This window comes from Rhea americana, unplaced genomic scaffold (genome assembly GCF_003343005.1).
Source record: "Rhea americana isolate MKP2758 unplaced genomic scaffold, rheAme1 scaffold_57, whole genome shotgun sequence".
NCBI classification, from domain to species: Eukaryota; Metazoa; Chordata; class Aves; order Rheiformes; family Rheidae; genus Rhea; species Rhea americana.
This window is the reverse complement of record NW_028186723.1, coordinates 1906264-1933524: the sequence shown is the minus strand read 5'-3', so window position 1 is coordinate 1933524 and position 27261 is coordinate 1906264. Positions and strand designations below refer to the sequence as shown.

General features: G+C 36.6%; 1 protein-coding gene across 1 annotated transcript; it reads right to left on the bottom strand.

Annotated features, from left to right (window-relative positions):
- Window positions 1–289: 289 nt before the first annotated feature.
- On the bottom strand, window positions 290–25891 carry CASP7 (caspase 7). The gene is made up of 6 exons (XM_085319119.1): window positions 25745–25891; window positions 7518–7666; window positions 6323–6451; window positions 5679–5854; window positions 4139–4277; window positions 290–2909 (listed from the first exon to the last, which is right to left on the bottom strand). The coding sequence occupies exons 1-6, from the start codon at window positions 25855–25857 to the stop codon at window positions 2686–2688; spliced, it is 930 nt and encodes a 309-aa protein (XP_085175245.1). The 5' UTR covers window positions 25858–25891; the 3' UTR covers window positions 290–2685.
- Window positions 25892–27261: the final 1370 nt, after the last annotated feature.

The window sequence follows — 27261 nt, the reverse complement described above, 5'->3', positions numbered from 1 at the left end:
TTTGGCTATCACAGCCATCAGGATGTAAACATATCACTTTACATGATGTGATGTCAGCTGGTGGGAAGTTTTATTCTTGAGTAATATTAACAATACTTTTTAGACATGATGTAAAGCAATGCTCTATCTAGCAGATACACAAGTCCCAACACAAGGAACGATGCCTTTCTCTCTCTCTTTCCATACTACTGTAACTCACAGTTAAAAGTTGCTCTCCTTTGCCTATTTGTCTGCCACATTAAAGCACTGAAGAGCGCCAAGTAACACTACTAGATAGCCTTTCTTCTCAGACAGACACCATGTCACCTGTAAATCAGGACAGTTCCATCAAAATCCTTTCAATAATTCTACTTTAAGAGAGCATCCGGCCTGCCTAGTCCAAGTCATCAAATGCCAGCTTATTCTTCTAAACGACTTTTCAAGTGAGACTGGAAATCTTGTCTTGACAAAGGTGCTGAAGACCATCTGTAATCTCTGTTGAGAAAGGTTTTGAGATGTATTTTGGTTTGTTTTCGCTTTACCAGATTAAGTGTTAAACAGGCAGATACTCGTAAAAATTTTTTTAGAAAGGTTTTACTGGTGTTATGCTCAAGTTTCCTACAAAACAGTCATTTATTGGATTCACACAGTTGTAAATTTGACTTCTGAAAAAATATATGCTTCACTATATCACAATACTGGTAGSAAACTAAACTTAAAGATGTGGTAACATTAACTACTAAGCACCTATTTTCTTAGAGAATTTCATAAAAGTGTAGAGTACAATTAATTGGAAAAAGGATGACTATCTGCTTATTTATTAGTTTAACCAAATCATTAATTTGCTTTTTGAGCTAGCTACCAACTCTAAAGAGAATATAAAGAGTAGGAATGCAGTATCAGTAACATATCTCCGAAATACAAAATCAAGACAAGGCATAGCCAGAAAGGCATTTCTGCTTTCTATTCAAGTAAGTACTTCCAGTCTTGGCAAATTCCTCCTAAACAGAAATTAAACATAAACATACATTTACTACTGAGACACACAATTCTAGCAATTCAAGATTCAAATTTAAAGTTTTAGAACAAAAGCTAATCATTAACTCTGTTCATTCAAAATTTCTGAATCATCAAGCACATTTTTTTTCCCAAGTAGAAAAACTGCAACACCACAGTTTTAGGCTGTTCTATCATTTAACTGTCATTTACAAAGAAAAATTCTTTATTACAGTATTTTAATAAGGATTCCTCCAGTTAGTTTGCAAAGTTTTACAGATTTTCATTTTGATTTTTCTATTTGTTACATTTATATGAAATTCAGCTCAACCATCTACAAATATTGATTTTTTACATATCTACCTTATGCTAAAATCAGAGCTAAGTAAATTGACTTTCAAATAAAACACAGAGTAATCAAATTGTCTTCACTAATAATGCTCACAAAAGGGAACTGAGCATATTAGACTAAGAAACACTCTTAAATAGCTACAAATTCAGCTTGTCACTAAATATTCCCCTAATATGATGCTCTTCGGAAATTTCCAAGAAAGTCACTGTTCCATGAACCAGTAATTTAGTGAAAGAAAAGATGGAGTCTCATGACTGCTTCTTTCATTTTACAATCTGTTTTCTGAGATTGTTTAATTTCTTCAGATTTAGAGACAGACTTCCCCTCTTTTCTCCCCCAAACACCCCCAAGCAAGCATTACACTAGGCCCACCCCCATTTTAGTGGTAGGTAGAATATATGAACAATCATTTAGTCAAAAGGAATAACCTTTATCGGTTAGCTATCTGAATCTCAATCTCTCACTCTTTCCCCAAGATGGAGAAATAGATCAAATAGTTCCTAAGCTTAAAACAAACAATCCAAAAACCCTCCATGAAATAAAACAACATAACTCCATTGTCAAACTAGAAAGGAATTGCCAACTTTTTTAGTTTCATGTTTCGACTTATTTTTGTCCTCTAGAGAGAAAGGTTCTCTGCTTTTCCAATACTAGCATATGCAAGATCAGTGTTTAGTGAATGTGAAAACTGAACAGCAAAAACTATCAAGATAATTTCGTTTAATCTCACTCTGATCCTGTTGATGATCTCCCTGTCTTTCCTCCTAGCAGCTGATAACATTGGTTCTAACAATTACATCTCTTATTSTACTCAGCCTATGAAGCAACAAATACTGAAAGGTTTCCACTTTATAGTGGTGAAGCACCAAGAGCAATGCAAGACTAAAAGGAAAAATCAGCAACCAAAATATGAACAAAATTAGATGGAAATTTTTGAGTGGTAGGGAGACAATAATCCAAAAACACATAATGCAACATAACAGTTGAACATTACAAAAGAAAAGTTCACAGCATCTCTTGAGTGTATGAAGTAAATGGAAGATAGGTGTAATTTTGGAAGCTTTCTTTGCTTATAGGCATGGAGATATACATCTTCAGCACCTGTAAATCAAGATAGTCACACTAAGGGAAATCAAGGCACAGTAACTAGTGTTACCTRTATGGCTGGCCCACAGCATTTGTTTCATCATTAAAATCCTGCATATCACCCATCCTTCAGAAATTTCAGTTTATACAATATAAAAAGTCAGTATAATTACATTTCTTTTATTAAAAAATGTGTTACACCAGTTTATTATCAAACCTCCTCCCAATGGCATACCCTGATCTCATGCCATCGGATGCATTAAAATATGTATTCAGAAGTAAAGTTCCTTAGTGAGCATAGAGACCACACAGGGAATCTGCTTCTTCTCACTGAAGCGTGGATCATCAGACTGTGACTCAAAATTTGTGGCCACCACGTAGTTGACGCGTGTGAGGATCTGCATGATCTCAAGTTGTTTTCCATGCTCATTTAGAACAGAGCATAGAGACTGCACAAACCAAGAGCCTCTTCCAGGATTCCTCCAGGAATAATAACCTTAGAGGAAAAAGAGAAGAAAGTACAGGGGGGGTTGTTTTTCCTCTTTTTTCATGTTATCAGGTGCTGAAAAGTGGAATGGCATAGAGGTGGAATTTATGTGAAAGGTTCCRGGTGAAGGAGTAACTGCGCACGAATGGAAGGTTTAATTCTCATCATTTGTATAACATAGTCTAATTCATTAAAGCAGATAATATTGTGTATTCTTAGCTCTCTGATCCTCACAATATTGAAGTACCTTGCTATATTCTTGCATTTGGGAAAATGCAAGATTACATGCTTTTYCTTTCTAGGAATAAACTGTGCTGTAGCCTTTCCTCTTCCGGCCTTCAACTCACATTCAGTCTATTCACTAAACTGGGCCTTAGAAGGACAGGATTCCCGAAACAGCAGCACTGCATCTGCCTTCTGTAATGTCTGTGCCTTCTCCCCTGCCAAATTTGTCCACTAATGTACAAAATATCATCAATGAAGGTTAGTCTGTAATACTAATGGTAGTCATGCTGCAACTGTTACAGGTAAGGTACAGACACAGTAAGTTATGCAAAAATAACATGTTTCATCAGAACAATTACAATTGGAAACTGTCAATTAAAAACTGAAGATATGAGTGGCTACTTTTTCCAGCTATACTAATTACTCTAATCAAACAGATTAATAATCTATTTCCAAACTCTGTCTACTCTATAATTAAGGAGTTACATCAGATCATGTTTTTTAATCAAGTAATCTTCAACAAGTATTTAAGATAACTTATTTCCATTCTGATGACAGCTGTCATACTCAGCTTCACACTCTCTATGTTAACTATATACTTTATACAAAGTTACTGCTATTTGGACAAGCATTCCTGTACTGTTAACTCCATAGCACTATAGTTGGAATATTTTCCTTAGATTTTGAGTTCTCATTAGAAGAATGAAGGGTGGTAACCACAGCACATTCAAATTCTGAACAGTAGTGAAAGCCAGTATGGCACGTCTATTTGTATTTTCCCAAAATAAAAATAGTAAGAGAAAAGAAATTTTAAAAAAGTTTGAAAAAGTTCTTCATAGAGAATAACTTTACTTCTTTTTTTATTTACTTATACATACCTACAAGCTGAAATTTAAGTGTAAAAATGCATGTCTAATTCACACATACAAATACTGCAAGTTAAAATGACTCCAAATTGTTAGGCTTTCTCCCCCAACAACTCCCCTCACTTTTTAAAAAAATAATTTATTTACCTGGCACTGTAGAATATGCAAACAGAAAATCTGCTTCTACTGGGATTTTGTATCTAGGATTGGCATCTGTTTCCAGAGTGTCATTTGCAGGTCCAGAGTCAGTCTGTATCCCTTCATCAAATTCAGAGCCTCGGCATGCCTGAAGCAGTAGAGAAGACAAAGAGAACTTATTTAATAAGGAGAAATGAGGTGTTTCATAAAGAAGTGGTTGTTAACATTTTTTAATTGACACAGCTTTAAGCAGTACTTTGCCTGAATTAGAAAAGTAATACTTGAAGTCATTTAAGTTGTTTAGTGATAATGTTCGAGAACCATGCCTGGCCATGACTAGCTTATCTATTTTCAATATATGGTTTCTCCTGTATAGCAAAAGGAAGTAGTGGTCTTGCAGGCGCTGGAYCTCAGAGGATTATCAAGGTGCCAAATCAGCATTAGTTAAAGTTGGCTAGTACACTTAAAACTATGTGCAATTTTACTAATCTAGAGTTGTCCTCAGCACGCAGTTATTACCTAACAACTTATGCAATGTAAATTCTGGACATATTCTTTATAGTGGGCTACATATTGTCTTTGGTTCCTGACATTCATTGCCATAGCAGTATATTTCAAGTATACTGCATTTCTAACACCATGGAAAGAAAGAGATTTATTATGTGTAGCATTTTCCATTTCTCTCTTATTTCTATTTTCCTCTTAGTCATGTAGTTTAGCTAAACTATGCAGAGGAACCATAGACCAAGCTGCTAAGTTTCAGTCCTTGAACAGTAGTTTTGACTGACAGCTGCTACAGTAGTCTGCTGGGCAGTCTGTTGAGTTAGTTGCCTTTTAGAAGATAATTTTTAAAGCAACACTGAACCCATTACAAACTTATAACCAAAGAAACATCACTTTAGAAGTATGAGGATTAATTGATGGAACAACTAAGGAAAACCACATGCCTGCTCCAATTCCCATATGTACAGAACACTATGATGAAAAAGGGAATTCAGACCCATGGTATTTCAGTCCATACTGCTTGGAAAAGCTGTCTTTAAAAAGCTTAAGTAATACACTATTATTCACATGCTAATGTAATAATATGATATCAATTTTCAGGTTACTCAAAGAGAGAAAAAAAATTATTTTAGTAGAATGCAGTCATTTGTAGAGACAGCCTTAGTTCAAAGATCTAGACATCTTTCTTTCTACTGATATTCACACACTGTCCTCAGCTCTGTTTGCACACAGAGGGAGATTATCTTTCTTCCCTGAACTTGATATATTGCCAACAACAAAGAGAATCCATGTACAAAAAAAATGAATGGAAAAAATTACAATGACAGCATGTTCTTTATATATATGAATCTTGCATATAAATTACCTTTTAAAAATAAACAAGTCAGCCACAGTCAACTTCTCCCAATACATTTTTTTTCACCTAATACTTAGCAAAATGCAATAAATTAACTTACAGGGCCCTTCTAGAACCAACAAACAACATAATATGTTTTCCCCACTGCATTAGTGATACATTATATTATATTTACCTTAGGGCTATTACCTGAATGAAAAATAATTTGGGTTTGCCTATGAGGCTTTTACATTTGTCTCCTCTGAAGAGAGCAGTCAGACTCTTGATTGCCATAGGTCCATCCGTGCCGTAGATAAGGCCTTCTTCCCCGTGGCTTAGAAGAATACAGGCAAAACAAGCAGCATCACTGTGATCCTCTTCAGCAACTACAAATCAAAAACTTCTTAGCCCAAAGAAAGCAACATTTTAAATACAAAATACAATCAGCAAACATATTTTTCAAAAACCAAATTTACTCTGGGTCTCTAAGGGAAAGAATTAAAAAAGAGTAAATGAAGATGACACAAGCCCCTTTTCACTAACACAATGAGTATGTTAAATACATGAACTTTGCTCTTTGCTTGACTCAGTTTAGCCCACTGAAGTAGGCAGGATGGACCACACTCTTCAATTTAATATAATAAAAAACTACACATATATGAACTGATGTTGAAGGAAGAGATGGGAAATTAAGCCTAATTAATTCAGAAACCRAATTCTTCTACATAGAAAATTGCATTTACAGGGGTCTAAGCAACCTGCTCTAATTTGACCTGCTCTAAGCAGGGGGGTGGACTAGATGACCTATAGACGTCCTTTGCAACCTATATTATTCCATGATTCTAAATTATTACCTCGTTTCAGTAATTTTTCCATATCATCACGGCTTCGATCATTGTATGTGCAAACCTCAAAACCTAAGTTTCTAAAACTCTTAGCTAGATCTCCAGCATCTTTATCAGTGCCATTGCGTGTGCCCATTCCTGCCAGAAAACAAATAATACAGTTGACTGCACACAAAACAATTAAAACATTTCACGTATTCATAGGTAACTTTTTAGGTTTACAATTTATTGACAATGTCATGGTGACATGATTTTAAAACAATCCTTTAGTAACTTCCTCAAATAACCTGTGCATTCAGAGCAACTAGAGAGATTCAGTTTAATGCAAAAAAGGCAAGGTTCAATGATGATATGCATCTTGTCCTGAAATGTGCTGCTATATCCCCAGCATCTTGCACCATGGGACCTCTGTGGCCCTATCTCTTGGCTATGCGATATAACATATGTATAAGGCATTGCAAGAATAACAAGTTTAAAGAATGCTGAGCATTGTTAAAAAAAAAACAAATATTCATAATATTACCCTTAAAATCCCTACCAAAAATATGAAATTGAAGCAAAAAGCCCCACAGTTAACAGTTCCACATAAAAATGAACTTAAGTCTCCTATCCTCAGGTATCTTTCTATAGATAAGAAATGCCACTGTGATGCCCACATAAAAGAAACTTATGTTAATTTTTTGGAGTAAACAGCTCATTTAGTGTCTTTGTACAGTGTGTACAAAAAAGGGCATTATGATATAGCAAAGACCTATAAAGTTGACTATAACACATATATTATCTGTCTGCTTCAAAACCATGCTCAGTTGGAAAGTTAAATTCAGCTATCTCAGGAGTGTGAATAGAGCACAGCAGTGTCTTTTATCTGTAGCTCAGGGAMAGAGAAATTATAACATGGGCTGCTGATGACAAAGTTCAAATTTTAACAACATAACCTTAAACTTAGGGCAAAGGTTTATTTTGAAGTTGATAGACTTTGCTCTTTAAAACACCCACAAGGAGTGTTTTAAACACCAAAGGAGATGCTAAGAGCTGCTCTAGCATAAGTGTTAAAGAAAGGGTACTTTGTAGCAACAACTATTTTCTAAATAAGAAAAATATATTCATTAAAATTACCTGTTTAAGAAATTACAGCCTTGTTAATTAATGAAAGAGTAAAACCTCTAAAATTTGTAATGAGTATCATCAAAGGAAAAAAAGTTACCTGTTTTTTCCTCAAAATTTTTGTTGTTTATAATAATACATTTGCCAACTTTCTTGTAGTCCATATTATACTGGAATGTGGGTGTAACAATTCGGTACTGATTACTGAGAGTGAACTTTGGCTGCTCTTCTTCTCCATTCTTCTTTTTTCTACGTGAACCAAATGAAAACACTGTTAGTGGCTAGTCACACACACTGTGGCTCCTTATCTTAATTCACACCATTAAGGCTGCCCTACCTAATTCTTCTTYTTTTTTTTTTGATATTTATATTCCTTTGTATTTCAGATAGAGATGTAAAGATAATAACTCTTCTGTGGAATCCTGAAATTTTCATGCAGCAATTACTGTACGCTATTGGATTCTGATGATGGTAAAACCACCCTAGAGTGAACAGCAGCCAAGAGCAGTATATGAAGATCTCATCCTGAATCTCATGGATGAAACAAATGGCCTAAAATTTAGGTCAGGCTGGCAGGAACCTTTGCAAACTATGGTCCTGGACTTAAGTGGTTTTTTGCTTTTACTACAAACAGTTTATGGAAGAACAGATAGGGCTTTCTTAGTAGTGATTCCAAGCAGAGCAAGAAGATACACAATTTACCCAATGACTTGATAGGATTTGTTTATTAAATCATCAATATCTCTAAATTCTCTGAAGGTAATGAGCACACGACAATTTCTACTTACAAATCTTACATATGTGAATAGGTCATGTGTTAACTTGGTCTGCCAATAAACAGTCAGAAGCTATGCAAAAGCTAAATATATTTTGGTGTAATCATCAGTATCAAAGAAAAGAAAAGAAAAGAAAAAAGAAAAGAAAAGAGAAAAGAAAAATACTCTCCATTAACATGACCGTGTACTGACCTTTCTCCTATATGAGGGTGTCTTAAATAGGATTACAAAGAGATGCAGAAGGATAGCACAGACCTTACTCACCAACTTATTGTAAATGAAGTATTAAGCAACCAAGGCAATTACAGTCAATACGATTCATCATTTAACACATCTTCAGTGCAAGTATGAGGAACTTGGTGATACTTTAGTGCTTGCTTTTAGAATGGACTTTTTGGTCCAAGCAGATGACTTCTGATGTTGGTAAGATCTCCTTAAACAGAACTGAAGCCAGTGAGACACTAAAAAGGGTCTGATTCAATCCCAGAAATATAAACAAGTTTTGGAGAAGGCATGATTAAAAACAACAATCAAGAAAGGGCAGAACAACACCCTGCTTCCAAGAGTATTTATTGCCAATGTCTTAGAGGAAAACAAAACCCCTTCTCTCAGCACAAATAACTGCATATAGTTTGTTYTTAAACAAAATTTGTTTTTTTCCCCGTAATCTCAGTTTAAGCACTTTCACTATTCTCACTGACATCTAAGCCTTTCTGGAGAATTACTAAACCATTTGCTTCAAATATAGTCTGTAGACATGAGATTGCAGCCAACTGATTTATATGTTGCATAGGAAAAGTTATCTTCCAAAATTAACAATTGCTGTCTGCAGCTCTAAGTGTCCTCTTTTTCAATTACTGAGGAAAAAAACAAATTGGAAACCCTAAAAAACCTTCTCTAGATTATTCCTCATTTTTATATGCTACTGCAATTCATTTTTAAAAGAATCTCCTCTACTCTTGAGTAAACTCATGCTGTATTATAAAAGGTCAAATTAAACAGTGGCACCTGGCAGGCCTTCTCTGTACTCTTTTACATCCAACTATACTATCTCTTCTCATACAGAATTCAAAATAAGGTTTTGAATGGGTCCCATCCTATTCAACTTTTTCATCAATGACCTGGATGAGGGGACAGAGTGCCTCCTCAGCAAGTTTGCCGATGATACCAAGCTGGGAGGAGTGGCTGACACACCAGAGGGCTGTGCTGCCATTCAGGGAGACCTGGACAGGCTGGAGAGTTGGGCGGAGAGGAACCTCCTGAGGTTCAACAAGGGCAAGTGCAGGGTCCTGCACCTAGGGAAAAACAACCCTCGGCACCAGTACAAGCTGGGGGCTGACCTGCTGGAGAGCAGCTCTGCAGAGAAAGACCTGGGAGTGCTGGTGGATGACAAGTTGACCATGAGCCAGCAATGTGCCCTTGTGGCCAAGAAAGCCAATGGTCTCCTGGGCTGCATTAGGAAGAGTGTTGCCAGCAGGTCGAGGGAGGTGATCCTGCCCCTCTASTCAGCCCTAGCGAGGCCTCATCTCAAGTACTGTGTCCAGTTCTGGGCTCCCCAGGACAAGAGAGACATGGAGCTACTGGAGAGAGTCCAGTGTAGGGCTACAAAGATGCTSAGAGGGCTGGARCAYCTGCCCTACGAGGAACAGCTGCGAGAGCTGGGCCTCTTCAGCCTGGGGAAGAGAAGACTGAGGGGGGATCTGATCAATGTGTATAAGTACCTGAAGGGAGGATGTCAAGGGGATGGGGAAAAACTCTTTTTCAGTTGTCCCATGTGACAGGACAAGAGGTAGTGGGCAGAAATTGAAATACAGGAAGTTCTGCCTAAATGGGAGGGGGAATTTCTTCCCTGYGAGAGTGAGGGAGCACTGGACCAGGTTGCCCAGAGAGGTTGTGGAGTCTCCTTCTCTGGAGATCTTCAAGGCCCGCCTGGATGCAACCCTGTCTACCATGCGCTAGGTGACCCTGCTGAGCAGTGAGGTTGGACTAGATGATCTCCAGAGGTCCCTGCCAACCTTACTGATTCTATGATTTTATCAGATACTTGGGAAGTACTGTTTCTGCTAGCAAATAGGAAGTATTGGTATCTTCCTCACATACTGCTTCAGAGTGCTCTGGGAGCAATAATTAAGTACGCTTTGCCTCAAGAAAAGACTTTAACCATTTTAAAGAATTATCCATAGCCATATGATGTTAATATTACATCTGACTTTCAAAGAGATCTTGGGTTCTTATTTTAACTTAAAAATCCCTCTGGTCCTGTATCACTAGACGGATCTCAAGCGAAAAAAAAAAAAAAAGAAAAAGAAAAGAAAAAAAAGAGAGAGAGAAAAAGGAATTTTAAAACAACATATGACAACTCCGGTCAATGAAGAAGCTAATTTTCTCCGTTCATATTGGATTCAAGCTTCTATAGGCTTTTGCTGGCTTCACTAACTTCCTGAACAAGCTCTATGACTAACAGTGGTTGCAACACAYCACGGGATATTTTTAAGGGGTTTTTATACAAATTTCTGTTAATATCCAACCCAGGAACAGTTCTAAATTCTCAGAACAGATCTACATCAATGGTACAATACCACGTTTACCCTCTCTTCTTTTCTAAAAGGCTGAAGGCAAGCTAATTGTAGTTCAGAGGTCATGCAGACATCTTACTGCTCAAGAAACCTGACAAAGTATGAGCTGAGTTAAGCAGTGTAATAATGTAGCCATGCAGCTTCTCCTCCGAAACCACTTCACTTCTGACCTCAATTGTGTGTACTCATCCCTGAAGAAACATCCAGATTTTAAGGGATGCAACAACTGCTGGTATTCCCCAAAGCAGGCCAGAATATATGCTGTACAATATTAAATGTTACGGTCAGCCTCAGCAGTACGGCTACTGCACTCAGGAGTCTATCCTCTTCATCTCTTTTTCAGATCATAATGTGATTTTGTTCTAAGGATTCCTTCCAAGCGGAACAGGCTAATCAGCTACTAAGCAGCCACATTTACCGTAGGTTTACGCCTACAATTTAYTTACTGGTAGCCAACAAAAGAGTTCCAGAAAACTTCTGGTACCTGTCCAAACTGAATGACTAAGGAAGCAAAGTTGTGATATATACGTATTTTAGGTCTGCAGTCCATACAGAAATCGGTTTTTGAAGGTTCTGTTCTCTGCACCAAAATAGCACAATATAGGAACTGCCCGACTTGATTGAACTGACAGTTTAAGGTTCTATCCTATGGCTTAAAGCAGCTAAAACTACTGCTAGTAATAATGAGCAATAATATAATCAGTACATAACAGTCAAGTCCTTAAAAGAAATTTCTTGCCAGTGAGAAACTGGTCTGTGACTCAAAGTACAAAGCTTTACAGATAAATTTTTATTTTCTAACATTTAAACTGGGCACATGCTAATATAAATGTTGTTTTTACTAAGCCTCCTAATAAAAAAAATGAAGAGGGTTTCCACAGGTTTATTATGTAGTGTTATAAAATGTTTTTAGCTGGTTTTTCTGATTGTCTGATATCCAGTGCCTTCTATTTCCCTCTCTTTGAATTAAACTTGTCCAGATTCAACACAGTTATTTTATGACTGTTCCCTATTTCTTAAGCTTATAATTATTACTGTGCCATAATTCTTTACTCCACTAGTGGTCACCTCTGATCGTTTCCTCAAATAGAAATATTCTGCCTGTCAGTACTCTCACATACTTCACGTTCTCTCCTTTCAGACAAGAGTTTAGCAAAACTGAAACTCCACTCTGGCACCCTCATATAGCTTGCACATTTTCATCCTTATTATGTCTCTAAATCCAGGCCTTAGGCTTGACAAGGGTATGTCTGGGAACACAACTCCATAAAGGCTACACTTCATTGGTGTCAACCCTGGGAAAATCATTATTATCAACTTCTCACATTTCAAATATAAAATTAAGCTTTCCCATACTATTTATTATTCTGCTACTGAACTTTTCAATACCAAAGGCCAAATTTCTCATCACCATGAATGGCTAAAACTCTATCAAAGTTAGTGGAGATACACTCAGTTGCACCAACAGTAACTCTGATCATGACTGTCTAGAGTACTACATGCTAATATCATAAACTTTCTGTTCCACTGTGAATAAATTATAATTTCAGTATGTAAGGATAACAGGATTTATGAGTTTAAATGGCTAAAAATGCCCCTGTTAACATTTAAAGATATTTAAAGGTTATTTTCAGTAAAAAAATAAAAATCTTGATAATTTTACTGGAAGCAGAGTTTCTTAGCAGTAGTAATTTCTTCTCCTTTGGCTTCCTTTCTATTGGCACCTCACTGCACTTTCCTCTTCTGCTGTATATCAGTATTCCACCTTAACAGAATAAAAAGAGGTGTGCAGTATGTTGGCTTCTTTGGTTGTTCTAGTTTCTTATCACATCTCTCACCTGCTACACCCAGCTCCTGGGCCCACATCCACAAGTCCTCCAGGGCGCCAAGTAATTCAGTGAGAACTGTCTGCTTAAGTTCAAGTATATCATGATATGTTTCCATGGGAGATCTTCAGTTTGCATATGTTTATCACCTTGAACACCATAAGGATTACTTAATATTTACAGGGAAACATTACAGGGAAAGACAGCATACTATGAGAAGAGCTCAGCTGTGCAGTCTAGCAGTGCTGAGCTTTCGGCAAGGTGTAAAGGCCACTACCTGCAACAAACCTTTGCCCTAAAAAAGGTGGCCTGCTGTAAGGATAGGGTCTCTCCTTCCTACAGAGCCAGCGTAAGGCAGGCAAAACACTCAAGCGAGAAGAGTGGCTAAAAGGGAACATTAAGAAGAAGAAAATGCAGTCTCTAGGGTTGAAACTTTTACGGCAATTAATTTATTACACCCGAACATTAACAGTGATTACAAAGAGACCGATAGTAACCCACAGACCACAGAGCTCTTCTGAAAACATGAACTTTCTCCAATTGTTCTTTCCTCCTAAGAGGAAGTTAAGGGGTTTAATCAAAAAAGAACAGGCATACCTGGGCTTTGGAAGCAGGTATATTCCCTCTCACTCCCAGAAAAGTTAGGGACTTTTGTGGCTATACTGAAAGATGTAAGTAGTTTAAAAAAACAAAAYAAAACAAAAACCCTACAATTAAAATACTATTCAATTTAAGGAAGTGACCATTTAGAAGAGAGTTAAACCGATTACATTAATTTCTAGTTAAAATATACACATAAAAAAAGTGAGAGAACTCTCTTGACTGACTTACTCTTGCTATATGAAGCTAAGTAACTCGAAAAAGTTTAACTGGATAAGGAATATTTCAGAATGTTTTGATTGTTTTTACTCTAGCATGTTTCTTTAATATGATGTGTAATGATACATCATTTTTAATGACTGATAATAGGGTTCTGTTAAAAAGAAAATTTGTCTGTCTTAAAAGCCATGCTGTTCTTAAAGAACACAAATTACCTCAGTATCCTTTCATGAGTCCCCATCCCTTTCGGCATTGTAGAACAGTTTTATTCTGGTTTCAGCCAGGACTTCAGCCTTTCTGTTCAGTCCAGGCAAGAAGATGACAGCAGTGATAAAGTSACAGAGTGTATGGGACAACTTCTCTCAGCCAATTCATCAAAAATCACGAGAACTTTCAAACACTTAATGATGTGGAATTGAACTGCTGTCTTACACCTGCAATGATCTATGATTAGTCACTGAGATATCCTCCTAATGACTTTTATGTTTGAAGACCTTTTAAAAATTTGAATAAATTTCCCACTGCTATCATATTGTGCAGTAAACATACAGGAAAACACATTAGTTTTAAGATCTCTGAAAAAATTTGTGTAGCCTATATTGCTGATTTTATTTCTATGCAGTTAATATTGTTCTATGATTGTCTCTTAATAAAATATAGTTCTTTCTACTATTACCTGTATAGTATAGATGATATTTGTGACTACAGCTCATCACGAGCTCTCTATTTACTCTCCCGCTGAAAAATCCCAGATGGGAATTTTTTAACAAGTAATTACAGGATAGAGAGGACATAATGAAAATGCAAACTCAATCAYGCTTGAATTCGCAAAGCATTAAGTTATGTGTAACAAAATTGAACCTGCTTAAGACCAATTTGGAATTATTCTTCCAAAAGAAGAAAGAAACAGTAAACAATTCATAAATTACACAAATCAATGTTCAAAATGTAGTTCTATGTTTCCACATTAGTCTCAGTAATTAATGGTCTGTTTATAGGTCTGTCACTTTGTGATGATCATGCATTACTAGGTCTTACTCCTACATAACCTTCTTTCCTGCCAGCTTTAATACTTTTACCTAGTCTTATTTCATCATATGTAGTATACCTGTAATTACTGTACACTCTCCTCTCTTTGAATTTCTTGTTCTTGAAACCTATTGGCAATAACAAGCACAAGATACTTGTTAAACCTGACTAGAGCTTTTTCAGATCTTAAATTCTTTAAGGCAGACTCTTTGTTCTTTGTCAGATCCACTTCAGTAAAGTGACATGCAGCTTTAGAGCAGCATGCAAATAACAGATTATCGTGTTGCCTTTTCCTGTAATGTTGCATCAGATGGTAGAGCAGCAAAATTTCTGGACAAGGAGAATATGTCTCTCTTTGAATTTGCTGTCTTTTATAAAATGGATAATCTTTCACTTTTAATAATCAGAAAATAGAAATTATATGGAATAAGGACTAAATACTAATCGTAAAGACTATTACTAGTACAGTATATTTTATATAATATGTATAAACATACAAAAGAACACAGCTATATAATATGTATACATGTATAAATGCATGTGTATATATGTGTGTATATACACACACACATATATGGTTAATACCAAATACTCATATGGTATTATACTGTATTTGATGATGTAATACTGGGTCAAATGCCTAAGAAGGCTACATGCTGAAGTACAGTGTAAAACCTACTATAAACTTTAACATGAACCACTGCAGAAGATGTTGGCCTTTGAGAGATCCAAGTTCTGTTTCCAGCTTTGTCTTTGAATCAATTTATGACCTTGTTAATTCAATCATGTCTCTACTTCTTAGTTTTCCCACAAATATAACGGGAATAATTGTTTAAAAACTCTCATTCTTTGAACTCCCATAGGTATACAATATGGCTTTTATTGATAGTATGCAAAAAATTTCTCATCTAACAGCCACTTAAGGATTTTAAATGTTCTATTCCAACTTTGTGATGGGACTCTGAGCTGGCTGTGGTTTTAAGCAGGATTTGCTCCTATAGCAAGCTCCTAAAGGATACCAGAAGGCTCTCCATATCAAAAAGACAGAATGAAAACTAAAGTAATTATTTTTTTTTTAGATAGAGAAAGCTCAAAGTGAACTAGCTAGACAAGGCAGAAATCTAAAGGTTTGTGCATAGCTCTCTCTTTTACCACTGTGTCCTTCTAGGGTGGGTCCCTGATCCTAGTCATCTCACACAGTGACTTTCTGAGTTGCAGCAAACACTTCCTGGCCCCCTCTGATTGCAAGGTAATTCCTTCCATCCCTGCAGAGGCTGGGGCTTGGCTGCCTGCTGCAGCTCCTTCCTGCAGCCCTGCAGTCTGCATGCAAGAGCTTCCAGATCCTGGGCTGCGACTGCCCAATACACCTACCAACCACAGACTATAGGCTCTCAAACTTTTTCTCTTGAAGCATACTACAAGGGCTGATGTGATTTCTATCTCTTTTCAGACAACCACACCTTACCAACTACTCTCTTGAAAGAGTAAATCAAGTAAGAAAATAAATAAAGCCTCTCAAAATCCCTTTTTAACAAAGGTTACCTAACTTTCTAAATTATGTGCTAGGAGATCAACTGAAAAGCAGCTTAACAGTTCAAATGATTGCTTCACGATGAGCCTTCAATAATGCAAGAAAAAGTTCAAGTAAATATTTTATACTTTCAATTTCCATACAGAAATCTATTATTTGACAATTTTGAGATGTCYAGTGACTTTGGTAGATTAGCACTACTAAATAACCAGTTTGCAGAGAAGGCTGTTTCTAAATATGCTCCAGAGAATTAAGAAAGGAAAACAAAAGAAATTTCTCACATTAAAGTCAGAATCTTCTGAATATAATAGAAATTCTTCATTTAGAAGAAAAAAGAAAAGAGGTCCTACACAACTGAACATAACAATTTTCCCCCAAACACCTAGACATTATTTCACCTATAYTGCTTACTATGGCTTATTTTGGTCTTACACAAAAGGCATGAAAACTGTCAGCAGTGATTTAGAAAGAAGTAATGCAATATAAGCAATACAACACAAAATAATAACAAAAATATAAAAATCAGTCAGGCAGTCCTAGATTTCCAACCCCTTTAGTGGTCCTGTTTTCTGTGTTAATGAAATTTTAAATAATGGCGAAAATGCCAAACTGGTAATACTGGAGTCTAAGGTTTATATTTTTCAGTGACATGGGCATTGTCTGCTTCTTCATACACCTCTCTGCCCAAGAGTCTAAACCTTGAGAGTCCCTTTTGGGAAGGGATGGAATGAAATGTAATGACCACCGCGCCATCCCAATGCACAGGTCCTCAGAAACCCACCCAACTACTCTMCTAGCAGCAGGCTTACTAAAGGCAACAGGACTCACCACGCAGTAAAACAAAACCTGTTTATATGTGTTTTCAGGATCAGGGCCATAATAAATATTTAGGTCCCAGCTTATTTTTAGAAGTGCCATTCATCTTATGATTTATTAAGGTCATCTTTGGAAGTAGACTCTCAGATCACACACTAACAAAGGCTAGTTTTTATATCCCAATGCACTGGAAGAAAAACACATAAATGTCTGGTGGCTGGAAACAAGACTCAAGATTAAATTTTACAGAATGAAAGATAATATGGTTGAGAGAGATCTCAGGAAACATTAATAAATTTCTCTGCTCAAGGCAGGATTGGGTTCATTCATTCAATAAAAGAGTATCATATTAATAATCTTCTTGTGTTCTTATTATAACTTATGTAGCAGTATTATTACAGATTTTGCAGAAAATTCTCAAAGTTATAATGCTTCATTTTTTAAAGAAATCCTGCCATTTTCCTATTTCTCACAGTATGCTGTATCACCTCCTACAACAGAACACAAGTYATAAAAATATTTAAGATTATATGTTAACTATGCTTTTTAAAATTTTTTTTTAAATACAAACTATTTAATAAAAAGAAAATATGTGATCAATTCTATGGGAGGGATACATTGTACTGTTCACAGAGCCATATAGTTGTGCTCAGGACAGAGAACTGAATATGAATGCTGCTACGGTTGTTGAACAACTTTGTGAAAGTAATTCCACATTTTTGAGTCCTAAGTTTTCCATTATAAAATGGAGCCCAAACAGACTTATCTCATAAAGCAATTGCAGCTTTCATGGTTTCTTTAAASAGAGATTTTAGTATGCAATAACCTAGAGAATGAATTTAATATGCACTATATCATCCTTACGGATCACATTTTTGTAGAATCTTTAGGTCCAGAGCGCGTCGGTAGCTTACTGCCATGTTCCGGGTGGAAACGACTGCCTGAGACAAAGGCAGTTGTGCACTATGGAGGTTAATAATGGATCTTAGCACAGAACCACTAATATACTGTAATTCCTATTTACAATTACTGCATATTGGCCTCCCTGAATAGATAAACCCTCAATGCTTACACAGGATTATTTTAGGTCAACTATAAAATGGAGAGAGTTGCAGTCCACAGAATATGGTATTTCCCCAAAGTATATAAGGGCCTAAAAGACATCTGGGACCTTGGGTTTAACAGTCAGGATACCACAGCTTATCAAGTTGCAACTATTTGGCAGAATTGAAATGATGGTTATGTGCATGCTCCACATCATTTGAAAGCACAATGCAAAATACATCAGCTTTAACTGCAATAAGGCCTAATCTACCACAAGGATGGCTTAGCAGAACATACTTTGTTTTGCAATGGCAACAGTCCATGAAGTGCACAAAACCAACTAGTGATCAGCAACATGCTAAACTGCAGCAATTTACTCATCTTTGTGCAAGCGTACTTTTTGTTTGATCTTTCACAAAATGAACCACAAAACCTTATTCAATAATTTCTACAAATTGTAGCTTCCATTTAATCTACAGAACATCCTTTATATTTATACCCCCCTCTTTTTTCCTTTCTTTTTTTTTTTTTTTTTTTTTTTTTTTTTTTTTTTTTTTTTAAGATGCCATGTACTAAATAAAATATTCCAGTGGTTAGATGTCCTCACTACTAAAAATCCACCTGAAAGAAATTACTTGGTATAAACAGATCCAACAACACAGTGAAAGCTTATGAATTAGATTAGAATTTAATTAGAAAAATGCTTCCCTTCTCCTAATCTCCTCCTTCACATATATACTTGTATACTACAATCAAATCACCTTTTACTTTTACTTAGAGAAAGTAAATAATTACATTTTAAATTCCTCACTATAGGGCATTTTTCAGAATCTGAATTTCTGTTCCAGCTTTCTTGCCTCCTTTTATATTCAGATCCTTCCTCAATTAGGCACGAGAATCTTTGCCAGGAGCTCAGAAGACAGAGAATGCTGTCTGGAACAACTGCCCCAGCTGGAAATGTGCCAGATAGTAGGAGCAGCGGAGCTATTTGAAAAGGTAAGTCCTAAGAGTATAACTTCTGACATACTTTGTTTATTATAGATACACTTTTGGAATTTTGTTAGTTATATCTAAATATGTCTTCCTGTCCTTCTGAACTACACACTGTGGCCTGAATTGTGGCTGCAATTTTATTCATTACATATAAATGGAACAGATGAAGCACAGTAGTGCTCAGGCAGCTTTATTTTACAAAAAAGTTATTGGAAACAGCTTGTTATGTCTAACATTGTGTCCACAGTTAACATGGGGGGGGGGGGGAAGCCAGGCAGGGTGACATCGTAAGACTGATTTACAGCCTACACAACAATTTTGCGTATAACTCGTGCAGTTAAGAGGACCAAAACAGAGTAAGCTCTAGATTCTCAACTCTCTATTTATTTTCTGCATGATATCTGCGGTGCAAGACTCACAGTGTGTTATGCAACATAGTATTCAAATAACATTCAAAAGGTAAAGTTTTACAAATAAAAGATAATGCATACTATCGCTTGCTGAAAGGCTTTCTGCTCATTTCTACAAAACCTGCACATACATGCTTTCCACAGGGATTCTGGAAATTGAAATCTTGCGGGATCCTATCCTAGGTAGTAGAGTGTACCTCAGCAATTCCCATTTATGCCCTAAAATAAAAGGGAAAACTCCTCTTATCTATTACAGGTACTAACAACAATTAGCTGGTATTTTTCTTTATGGACAGCACGGAAAATAACTCAAAATAAAGCAAAAACTCAAAAAAAAAACCTATTTCTTAGGAAACATTCTGGCTAGGATTAGCAATTGCAAAATGCCAACAGAGTTATAATTAGCTTGATATAAGCTAAACTCTTTTAGGATATTCATTCATAGACTTCAAAAAGGCGGCATAGAAGGACGGAAATACAGCACATTCTACAGTACCTTGGCTCATCATCAAATGGCACTCCACACTGCATCTGAAAATAGCTTCACTTTGTGTTCAAGAGCAAGTGTAATCTTCTTTACCAATGCTAGGAGCCCACCATGCTCAGGGCTACATTGGAGAGTGAAACAGGATGCTCTGTGTTCAGGCCCAAAGATTTGCCTGTGTCAGCAGTGGGTCACGCTGGACTTTTCTGTGGGGCTATTCAACCCTCCATAGCTATCGCCCTGCAAGCTGAGGTCATGCAGGCCTGATCTACCTTTGCTGACAAGCAGAAAACACACTCCTATCACTGATTCTACACTGCCCCAGCACAAGACTGTAGGAAAATACAGCAGATCTTAAGGTGGGAGGTGAGATAGCAAACTTTTAATACATTTTTCTTTCTTCTCTCAGAACCTTATCCATCATCACCACAATATTTACACAATGAACTTTTTTTTTTTWAAAAAAACAAAACATTGAACTATCATACACAGTTTACAAAATTCCTTTAGCACTCTATTTCATAGAACTGTTTCTTTTACATATACTCTTACATAGTTTTGATTTATTATAAATTCAGATTAATTTGTTGTTAGTTGCTTTAAAATAAGTTATATTGTATAATAGCTTTCCTCCCTATTTTGAACAACACTGAGAAATTTATCTCCTTTGTTGCAATAAATTCAATGAAAAGGAATTCTGATTCTTGACTTGTAGCTGTGATTGCTACAAATACAGTTCAAGGATAACTCAATGTTTGCTATGCTTCACATGAGAAAGTCTCTAAGGAGACTGGAAACAAACACTTGTTGCAAATTAGTGACTTCTTACACTTTAGACTAGATGCAAGTTCAGGGTACTTGGGCATTTCCCATATATTACACTCAGCAAGTCTCCAAGAGGAAAGTACAAGCACTGACCACAATTTTAACTAGTTGTTATTCAAATACTCCTGCAGTATTCCCTAAGAGTTGGTCCTAGATCTCACAAAAACTACAAAACCAAAACTAGCTTAAAAGAGATTAAGGCAAATGAAGTACCTGTTATACTATGTTAAAATCTCTCATAATGCCTTTGTAGGAATGAACATTGGCAGTACAAACTACAGATGCTTGAACCTACTGTTTCTGAAATTACATGTTTAGTGCTTCAGGAGAAATATACACTGGTATTTAGCTTATGTAAAGTAAAACCCACAAACTCCAAACAAAATTAATTTGATATTGTGCTAGACTTTGAAGTCAGGATTTGGAGTTAGTAAACATCAAAATCAGGATACTTCAAAGTTAGTTTATTTATATATATATATATATATATGTATGTATGTATATATGTATGTATGTATTTTTTTTTTCCTTTACAGGGTAAAATCAAGGCCTGCAGTGCTTATAGCCATAAAGGAAACCTGAGGCTGAACCAAGAGTTCAGTTCAGATCTCTGAGTTCCAGCCCAGAGCATAACTTCAGTTAAGGAAACATTCATTAGCTGTTTTCTGTTGCAAACTATCTATTTTTGATCTATCTAATCTAAGGATAAAGAGATACTTTTCTTACTGATGTTTATTTTAAAAAGATCTGTAATATTTGGAGGCTGAAAACCTGTTATGGAACTGTAAAAGTTATGTTGAAACAGATGAGGTATCACTGAAGGCATCATTTGACTTTGAACAYACTGATTTCAAGGCAGGAACAGCTGACATTAACACAGTGCTTCACAGGCACTGGCTGCTAGCAGCAGGAAGTTTTCTACACATAAAGCAATTCATTTATAAGATCAGGCACAGTGTTTCCAAATGGCCCAAACAATATAAAATGGGTAAATCTGGGAAAAAATCTGGGTGAGGGGAAAAAACCCATACACTGTGAAATTATTCTTCTACCAGTTCTACCTGTGAAATAATTTTCTATAAACTGGATAAAAAGAAACTGCTAGCATTCAAAAGTGGGTGGAAAATAACTTCAAAAGCATGGAAGAACAACAAAAGAGCAAGTTTGACACAAATACAATTTTCCAGGCTTGTTACAGTGCCAAAGCTGTCTGGTTATTGTAACTGGTTATTAATCTGTATCAGGGATTTTCCTGAAGGGATTCAAGTCTCACTTAATTAGGTGATCTACCAACTTAACAGCCTAGTATCATCATGAGAGTTATAMAGGATAATCCATTTTCATGGAAATATGTTTAAAACCCAGGGACATAAAGGGATATTTTAATGCTGAATGTCAAAAAATACGTATTTCTTCTTTGAAAGCTAAGGCCATTTAGAGAATTATGGCTATATTGAGACATGAGTCATGAAGATAAATTACACTACTTCACTAACATCTGCACTTCCCCCAGTCTGAGGCTCTAAAACCTCAATAAACATCATATATATGAAAAAAGCCCTATTTAGCTGCAATTTTTTTTGACTTAAATACTAATTTGCTCAGGTATTTAATTGACAGATATCATAATTACTGAAATACAGAAGACCAGATACGCACTGATTTTTCTGGCAGATTTTCAAATTAATTAAAATGGAGTCTCTGACTTGGCAGAAATAAATACTTCACAGATATTTTGTTGCTTTGCACTGTGACTATATGTCAGTGTACCTTACAAATGTCTCAAATGCCTCACTGAAGTTTTATTACAATTCATTTGATGTTTCTGAATTAAAGCCACTATAGGAGTATAAAGAGTTTCAGTTCAGTGATAACTAGGTATTCATAGGAATTTTTAAATACAGTTTTGAATGCTGTTTTGTGCTTCCAAATGAATACTGAATGCAAAACAGATAGCAGGACTGAAGTAGAAAAAGGATAAAAGTAACTAAGTGGCAAATGGTTCTATACAAGTAAATTAGAAAATAATTGGTATCTAGATACTACTAACACTTATCCTTTACTGCATTAATCATAACTGAAGCCCACAATCATGATTGTTGACATAGCAAATGCTAGTCTACTAAACATTAGYAATTTTCAGATATACACCTTTAAAAACTCTGTATTATGAGAATCCTATCCTTAATGCCATGAAACCAGAATTTTATTCTATTTCATGACGTTACCTGGATGCTAAAATACATCTGGCTAGCATATTTCTTATCTCCCAATGGAATGCCCCATTGAAAGAAAAAAGACACTAAATAAAGATACTAAATAATCCTGTGGTGAAGTGAGACTATTTTTAAAGATAATTGCTTAAATAATATTACAGAGCACATAAAGAACAGAAAAGGAAAAGTTCTATGACTCTGTTTCTAATCATCACACAAAGAATTAAAATACACATTTCAAATCATCAGCCCAATTTTCTTTTATTCGTGACATTTWCAGCTGTGCTGTGCTCAGGCTTGCCACAGAATCCTGCTATTTCTACTTTCTGAAGCACAATGTTTTGTTACACTGCAACTTTATGTAACTTGTCCAGCACAGTAGCTTTTTTTGTAGTAAACAAAAGTGATACCAGCCTGCCATCTAGTGGCTTAAAAACCCTAAAACAAACAAAGCAAAGGCAAATGTTAATTCAAAACTTAATTCTTCAAACACTTCTCCTCCCAAACACTTTTTACCCAACAAAATTAAGCAAGWATTACTACTTTTTCAAGAGAAGAAAACATACAGAAGAGAATTCCCTGAACTGTGGTACAGAGAGAAGAGGTTGCCCAAGTCATGGCTCATTTTGAGCCCCGGGGCCTCCTCACTAAGGCTTCTCGGAGAGAAGCATGCTGTAGGAAAGATTTTCACTTACTTCCGTTTACTGCTCTTGCTACATAAATTTCCAGTCATGAAGACACAAGAATGAACTGGAGTTGTGAAACAGCTGTCCTTTCTGCATGGCTCTGAATTAATTTCTCAATGATTTGTTCTCTTCAACATTAAAATTAACATCCTAATTTAAMAATCCAACTTCTCTCTTATGAGCCTACATAAGTATTTAAGTGATAATAAATGAAACGCACTGTGTGATTTCCTTGAAACTACAGCCCAGCTGGTAAACATTGGTTTGCTAAAACAGATCTATGGGCCAAAAAATTATAGTTATCTAAATTTTTCTAGACACTTTTTTGTAAGTATTAATTTCATGTTACTAAAGTGGAGCACACAGAGCTACAGAGGTTCCAACTAAAAGTAGGGGCTAGCAATAAGTGTTAAGAGAACCAATGAAAGAAATTGAATGCAGGACATATTCTCACAGAACCCTTCTTGCACCAAAGATTTTAATATTGATATCCCCAATGGACTTTCCTTCCAAGAAATCATCTAATCTCTTTTGAACTCATCTAAAATCTTGACATCTACATTATTTTATGGCTCTAAGTTCTATGTCAGCATTTTGCACTATGTAAAAAAACCCCATCTTTCTGGTTGATTCAAATCTRCTGCGTGGACATTTCATTGGATGTCATCGAGTTTTTATGTAAAGTTCAATGAACAGTCGTTCTCTATCTCCTTGACATTCAGGATTTTAGACCTCTATTATATCCCCTCTTCCTTTATCCTCTCACATTCCTTCCATGTTTTATTCCAGACCAAGGAGTTTTAGTTTCAATAAGACAAAAACTTTGTCAGTGTGCTTAGATTTTTAAGACTTTTCCTGTCAACCAGCTCATGCCTCTTTAYACAATCATCACTTTCTGCAAAAGTCTCTGATAGATTTTTCAGATTTTCTACAAAATGCTGAATTGTCTCAATTACTTCATTTTTTTTCCTTCTGTATTTATTCAGTCTGAGTGATTTTTTACTTCTAAAGAAAAATGGTTCAAATCGTATATTCAAGGCATTCCCAAAAGATGAATGCTATTTGAACAATTTCTTATTAAAATAAAAGTGATAGAAATGCTGATTCTTGTCTGGAATAATTAGCTATGAGTGGCATAATTTAGTAATAGTATTAGTGTATCACTTCATATAAGAAAGACCAATTCAGATATTAAAATACATATTTTATAAGTTTTAGAAGAAATATTTGAAAAACACTAGGCAAGAATTAGAAATAAATGTTATCTTCTCTATTTTGTATCATGCAAATTTGCAAAAATTAATACACATACACATCAAAAACTACTTTATAGGAATGTGAACATAAGAAATGGGGAAAGTCAAGTAATTCTGCCCAGAAGCACATCAAAAGTCTCCTGTAAAAGAAGTGAAGTTGCATTAGTCCAAGATTTGCTACCCTCATTAGATTCTTTTATAAGTGACAGAAATATAATTTTATTCTCTATGCAATTCCTTTGAATTAGATTGTTCTCTTGAACTCTTGAATGTGAATGCCTAACAGTTAAAAAATAAAAAAACAAAACTAAATACAATAGTCTTTATAATAAACATCTCTAATAAAACCTCTTTAAATCCAAGAAATTCATAACCTGAAATAGTAATTTCTCACATCCTACAGCAAATTTTACATGTCCACTTTTCATCTTTCGCATTTTCAATCACATTTATCTACCACTTTTAGGAGCACAGACAAGCAGCCATAGTTATAGTTTCCTATATATTTAATGAAAGTAGGATTATGCTTTAGTGAGACTACTTACTCTTTAAAATGAAAGGCTTTTAATTTATTCTGTAGCAGGTTACATCTCTAGACTCAATAAAGCTTCTTTGTGCTACAACCTAGATGGCATATTCAGGCTTTAAACTAGCTTAAATAGTCAGCAGGGGATTCCAATATGTAGAAGATTAGCTGAGCTGAATGCAGTAAAACAGATAATTAATGGCATATTTAATTCCGAGCTCTAATACAGGGCAATGTTTAAGATGAGGGGCTACAGCTGATGCTAAATGAACTTAATGGTCTGTTGACTACCAAATAAAGTGGCTGGGAGATACTTCAGGTCTCCGTAAATCAGAGCAGCTTCATGACTATTCAGCTGTAGGGTACAGATCAGATGCATTAAACCTATACAACATAAAACCACCTCACTGTCTAGAGCCATCTGTGATGCTATGTAAGTGGCAAACTGAACATTAAAGTTCTGTCATAAGGTAATATCATAGATGATACAAAAATAACAAAAGTCGTAACTTACTTTAGAAAAAGCGAGAATCTGCCACTTCTGTCTGGTTTTGCATCAACTGTATCACCTTGGTCTTCATTATTTCTGTTTTGAATGGAGCGATCAGCATGCTGGTTTCCTGACATCTACAGGTAAGTGTGAGAATATAAGCATCCTTCAATGAACATTATTATTTTAAAAATATTTCTATAAATCAAACGGATTTTCAGCCCTGCATTAACATGACACTGCACACAATCAGCTGTGGCTATATTACTGTGTGGTAGTTACCAAAAAATGACTCTTCTAATACCAAAATGCAGATAAGAGCAAAGGTAAAAGTCATCTTATGATGAAAGCTCTGTTGACTAACTCCCAGATTTTTAATGGTTTAGAAAAAAAAGAAAGCAAGGACAACTAACAYCAAAATATTTCGAACTGAAGTCCTATCCAATACTAAAACATCCAAAAAGCTCTCATGTTTTCATTTGCATATACACACTCAAATAAGTATAACAGAAAACATGCTATTATGATCCATGGATGGAATTTCAGTCTTAGTTCTTAATTTCTCTCTTTTATCTATATTCATCCTTAATACGAATGTTATATTCTTCTAACGATGAATTAATACATGCATATGGTGTTTAAGAACAGTAGAGTTGTAAAGTCCTTCTGGAAATTAAAAGGCATTTTAATGACATCACAACACCTCTTACACAAATTGCTGCATTTCAGCAATACTTTCCCCGCAATACTTTGGGGTAACCTCAGACATCCTCACCCCTCTCAGAAGGGGAAGAGTGTCGCTGGACAGAATGGCTGAGCTGACCCACTAACTTCTTGCTGACGGAGAAAACCGGCCCCTCTCTCATCTCACGCCACGTGCYGAGCTGATCCCTCGGTAAGGCTGCTCAGATCACTAGGCCGGCACAACGCTGCACSGAGAAAGGCCGGTTCCTCCGGCAGCGTGGCGAGGAGCGGGCGCGCGGCGGGCCGCGGGCGCGGGGCCTGCTGCCCCAGGCCGCGGGACGCGCCGAGCCGAGCCGATCCCCCTCCTCCAGCGTCAGCCCGAGTTTCGCGGGGGCAACCAGCAGCACCCTGCCCTTCCCCATGCTCAGGCAGGCTAAGCTAGCCCATATCCCGCGCTCGACGCGCAGGAGCACACTTTTACACCCAGCCTGAAAACTGCCCTGCTGAGCTTTAACAGATCAACGACTTCCAGTTTGTGGCAGACAGGCAAAAACCAGGTAACCCCTGCGGCGTGGGCGCCGGAGCAACGCTCGGCGCAGCCTGAGCCCCGGATCGGACCACCAAGAAGAGCAGGTGTTTTCGCCTCGGGAGACTCTGAGCCCCGAGAAATACCAGCGGCTCCTCCACGCCGGGGGCTGAACCGCCTGCGGACAAAGGGGCCCTCGGGGGCCTTTAACCAAGCGGGCCCGGCGGGCGCTGGGGGGGGGGCCAGGCCCGCAGAGGCCATCGCCGGGGGGGGGGGGAGCAACCCCCCTTTCGGGGGGCGCTGCCGTCACCGCCAGCCGCCTCACGGGCCC

What these genes read in the sequence shown, in the direction of transcription:
- CASP7 (XM_085319119.1), bottom strand. Translation starts at nt 25,857, where the DNA reads ATGTCAGGAAACCAGCATGCTGATCGCTCCATTCAAAACAGAAATAAT. An exon ending in AAATTTTGAGGAAAAAACAG is followed by an intron (nt 6,452 to 7,517) that starts GTAACTTTTTTT and finishes GTTTTCTGGCAG; the next exon opens with GAATGGGCACACGCAATGGC. An exon ending in GGAAAAATTACTGAAACGAG is followed by an intron (nt 5,855 to 6,322) that starts GTAATAATTTAG and finishes TTTGATTTGTAG; the next exon opens with TTGCTGAAGAGGATCACAGT.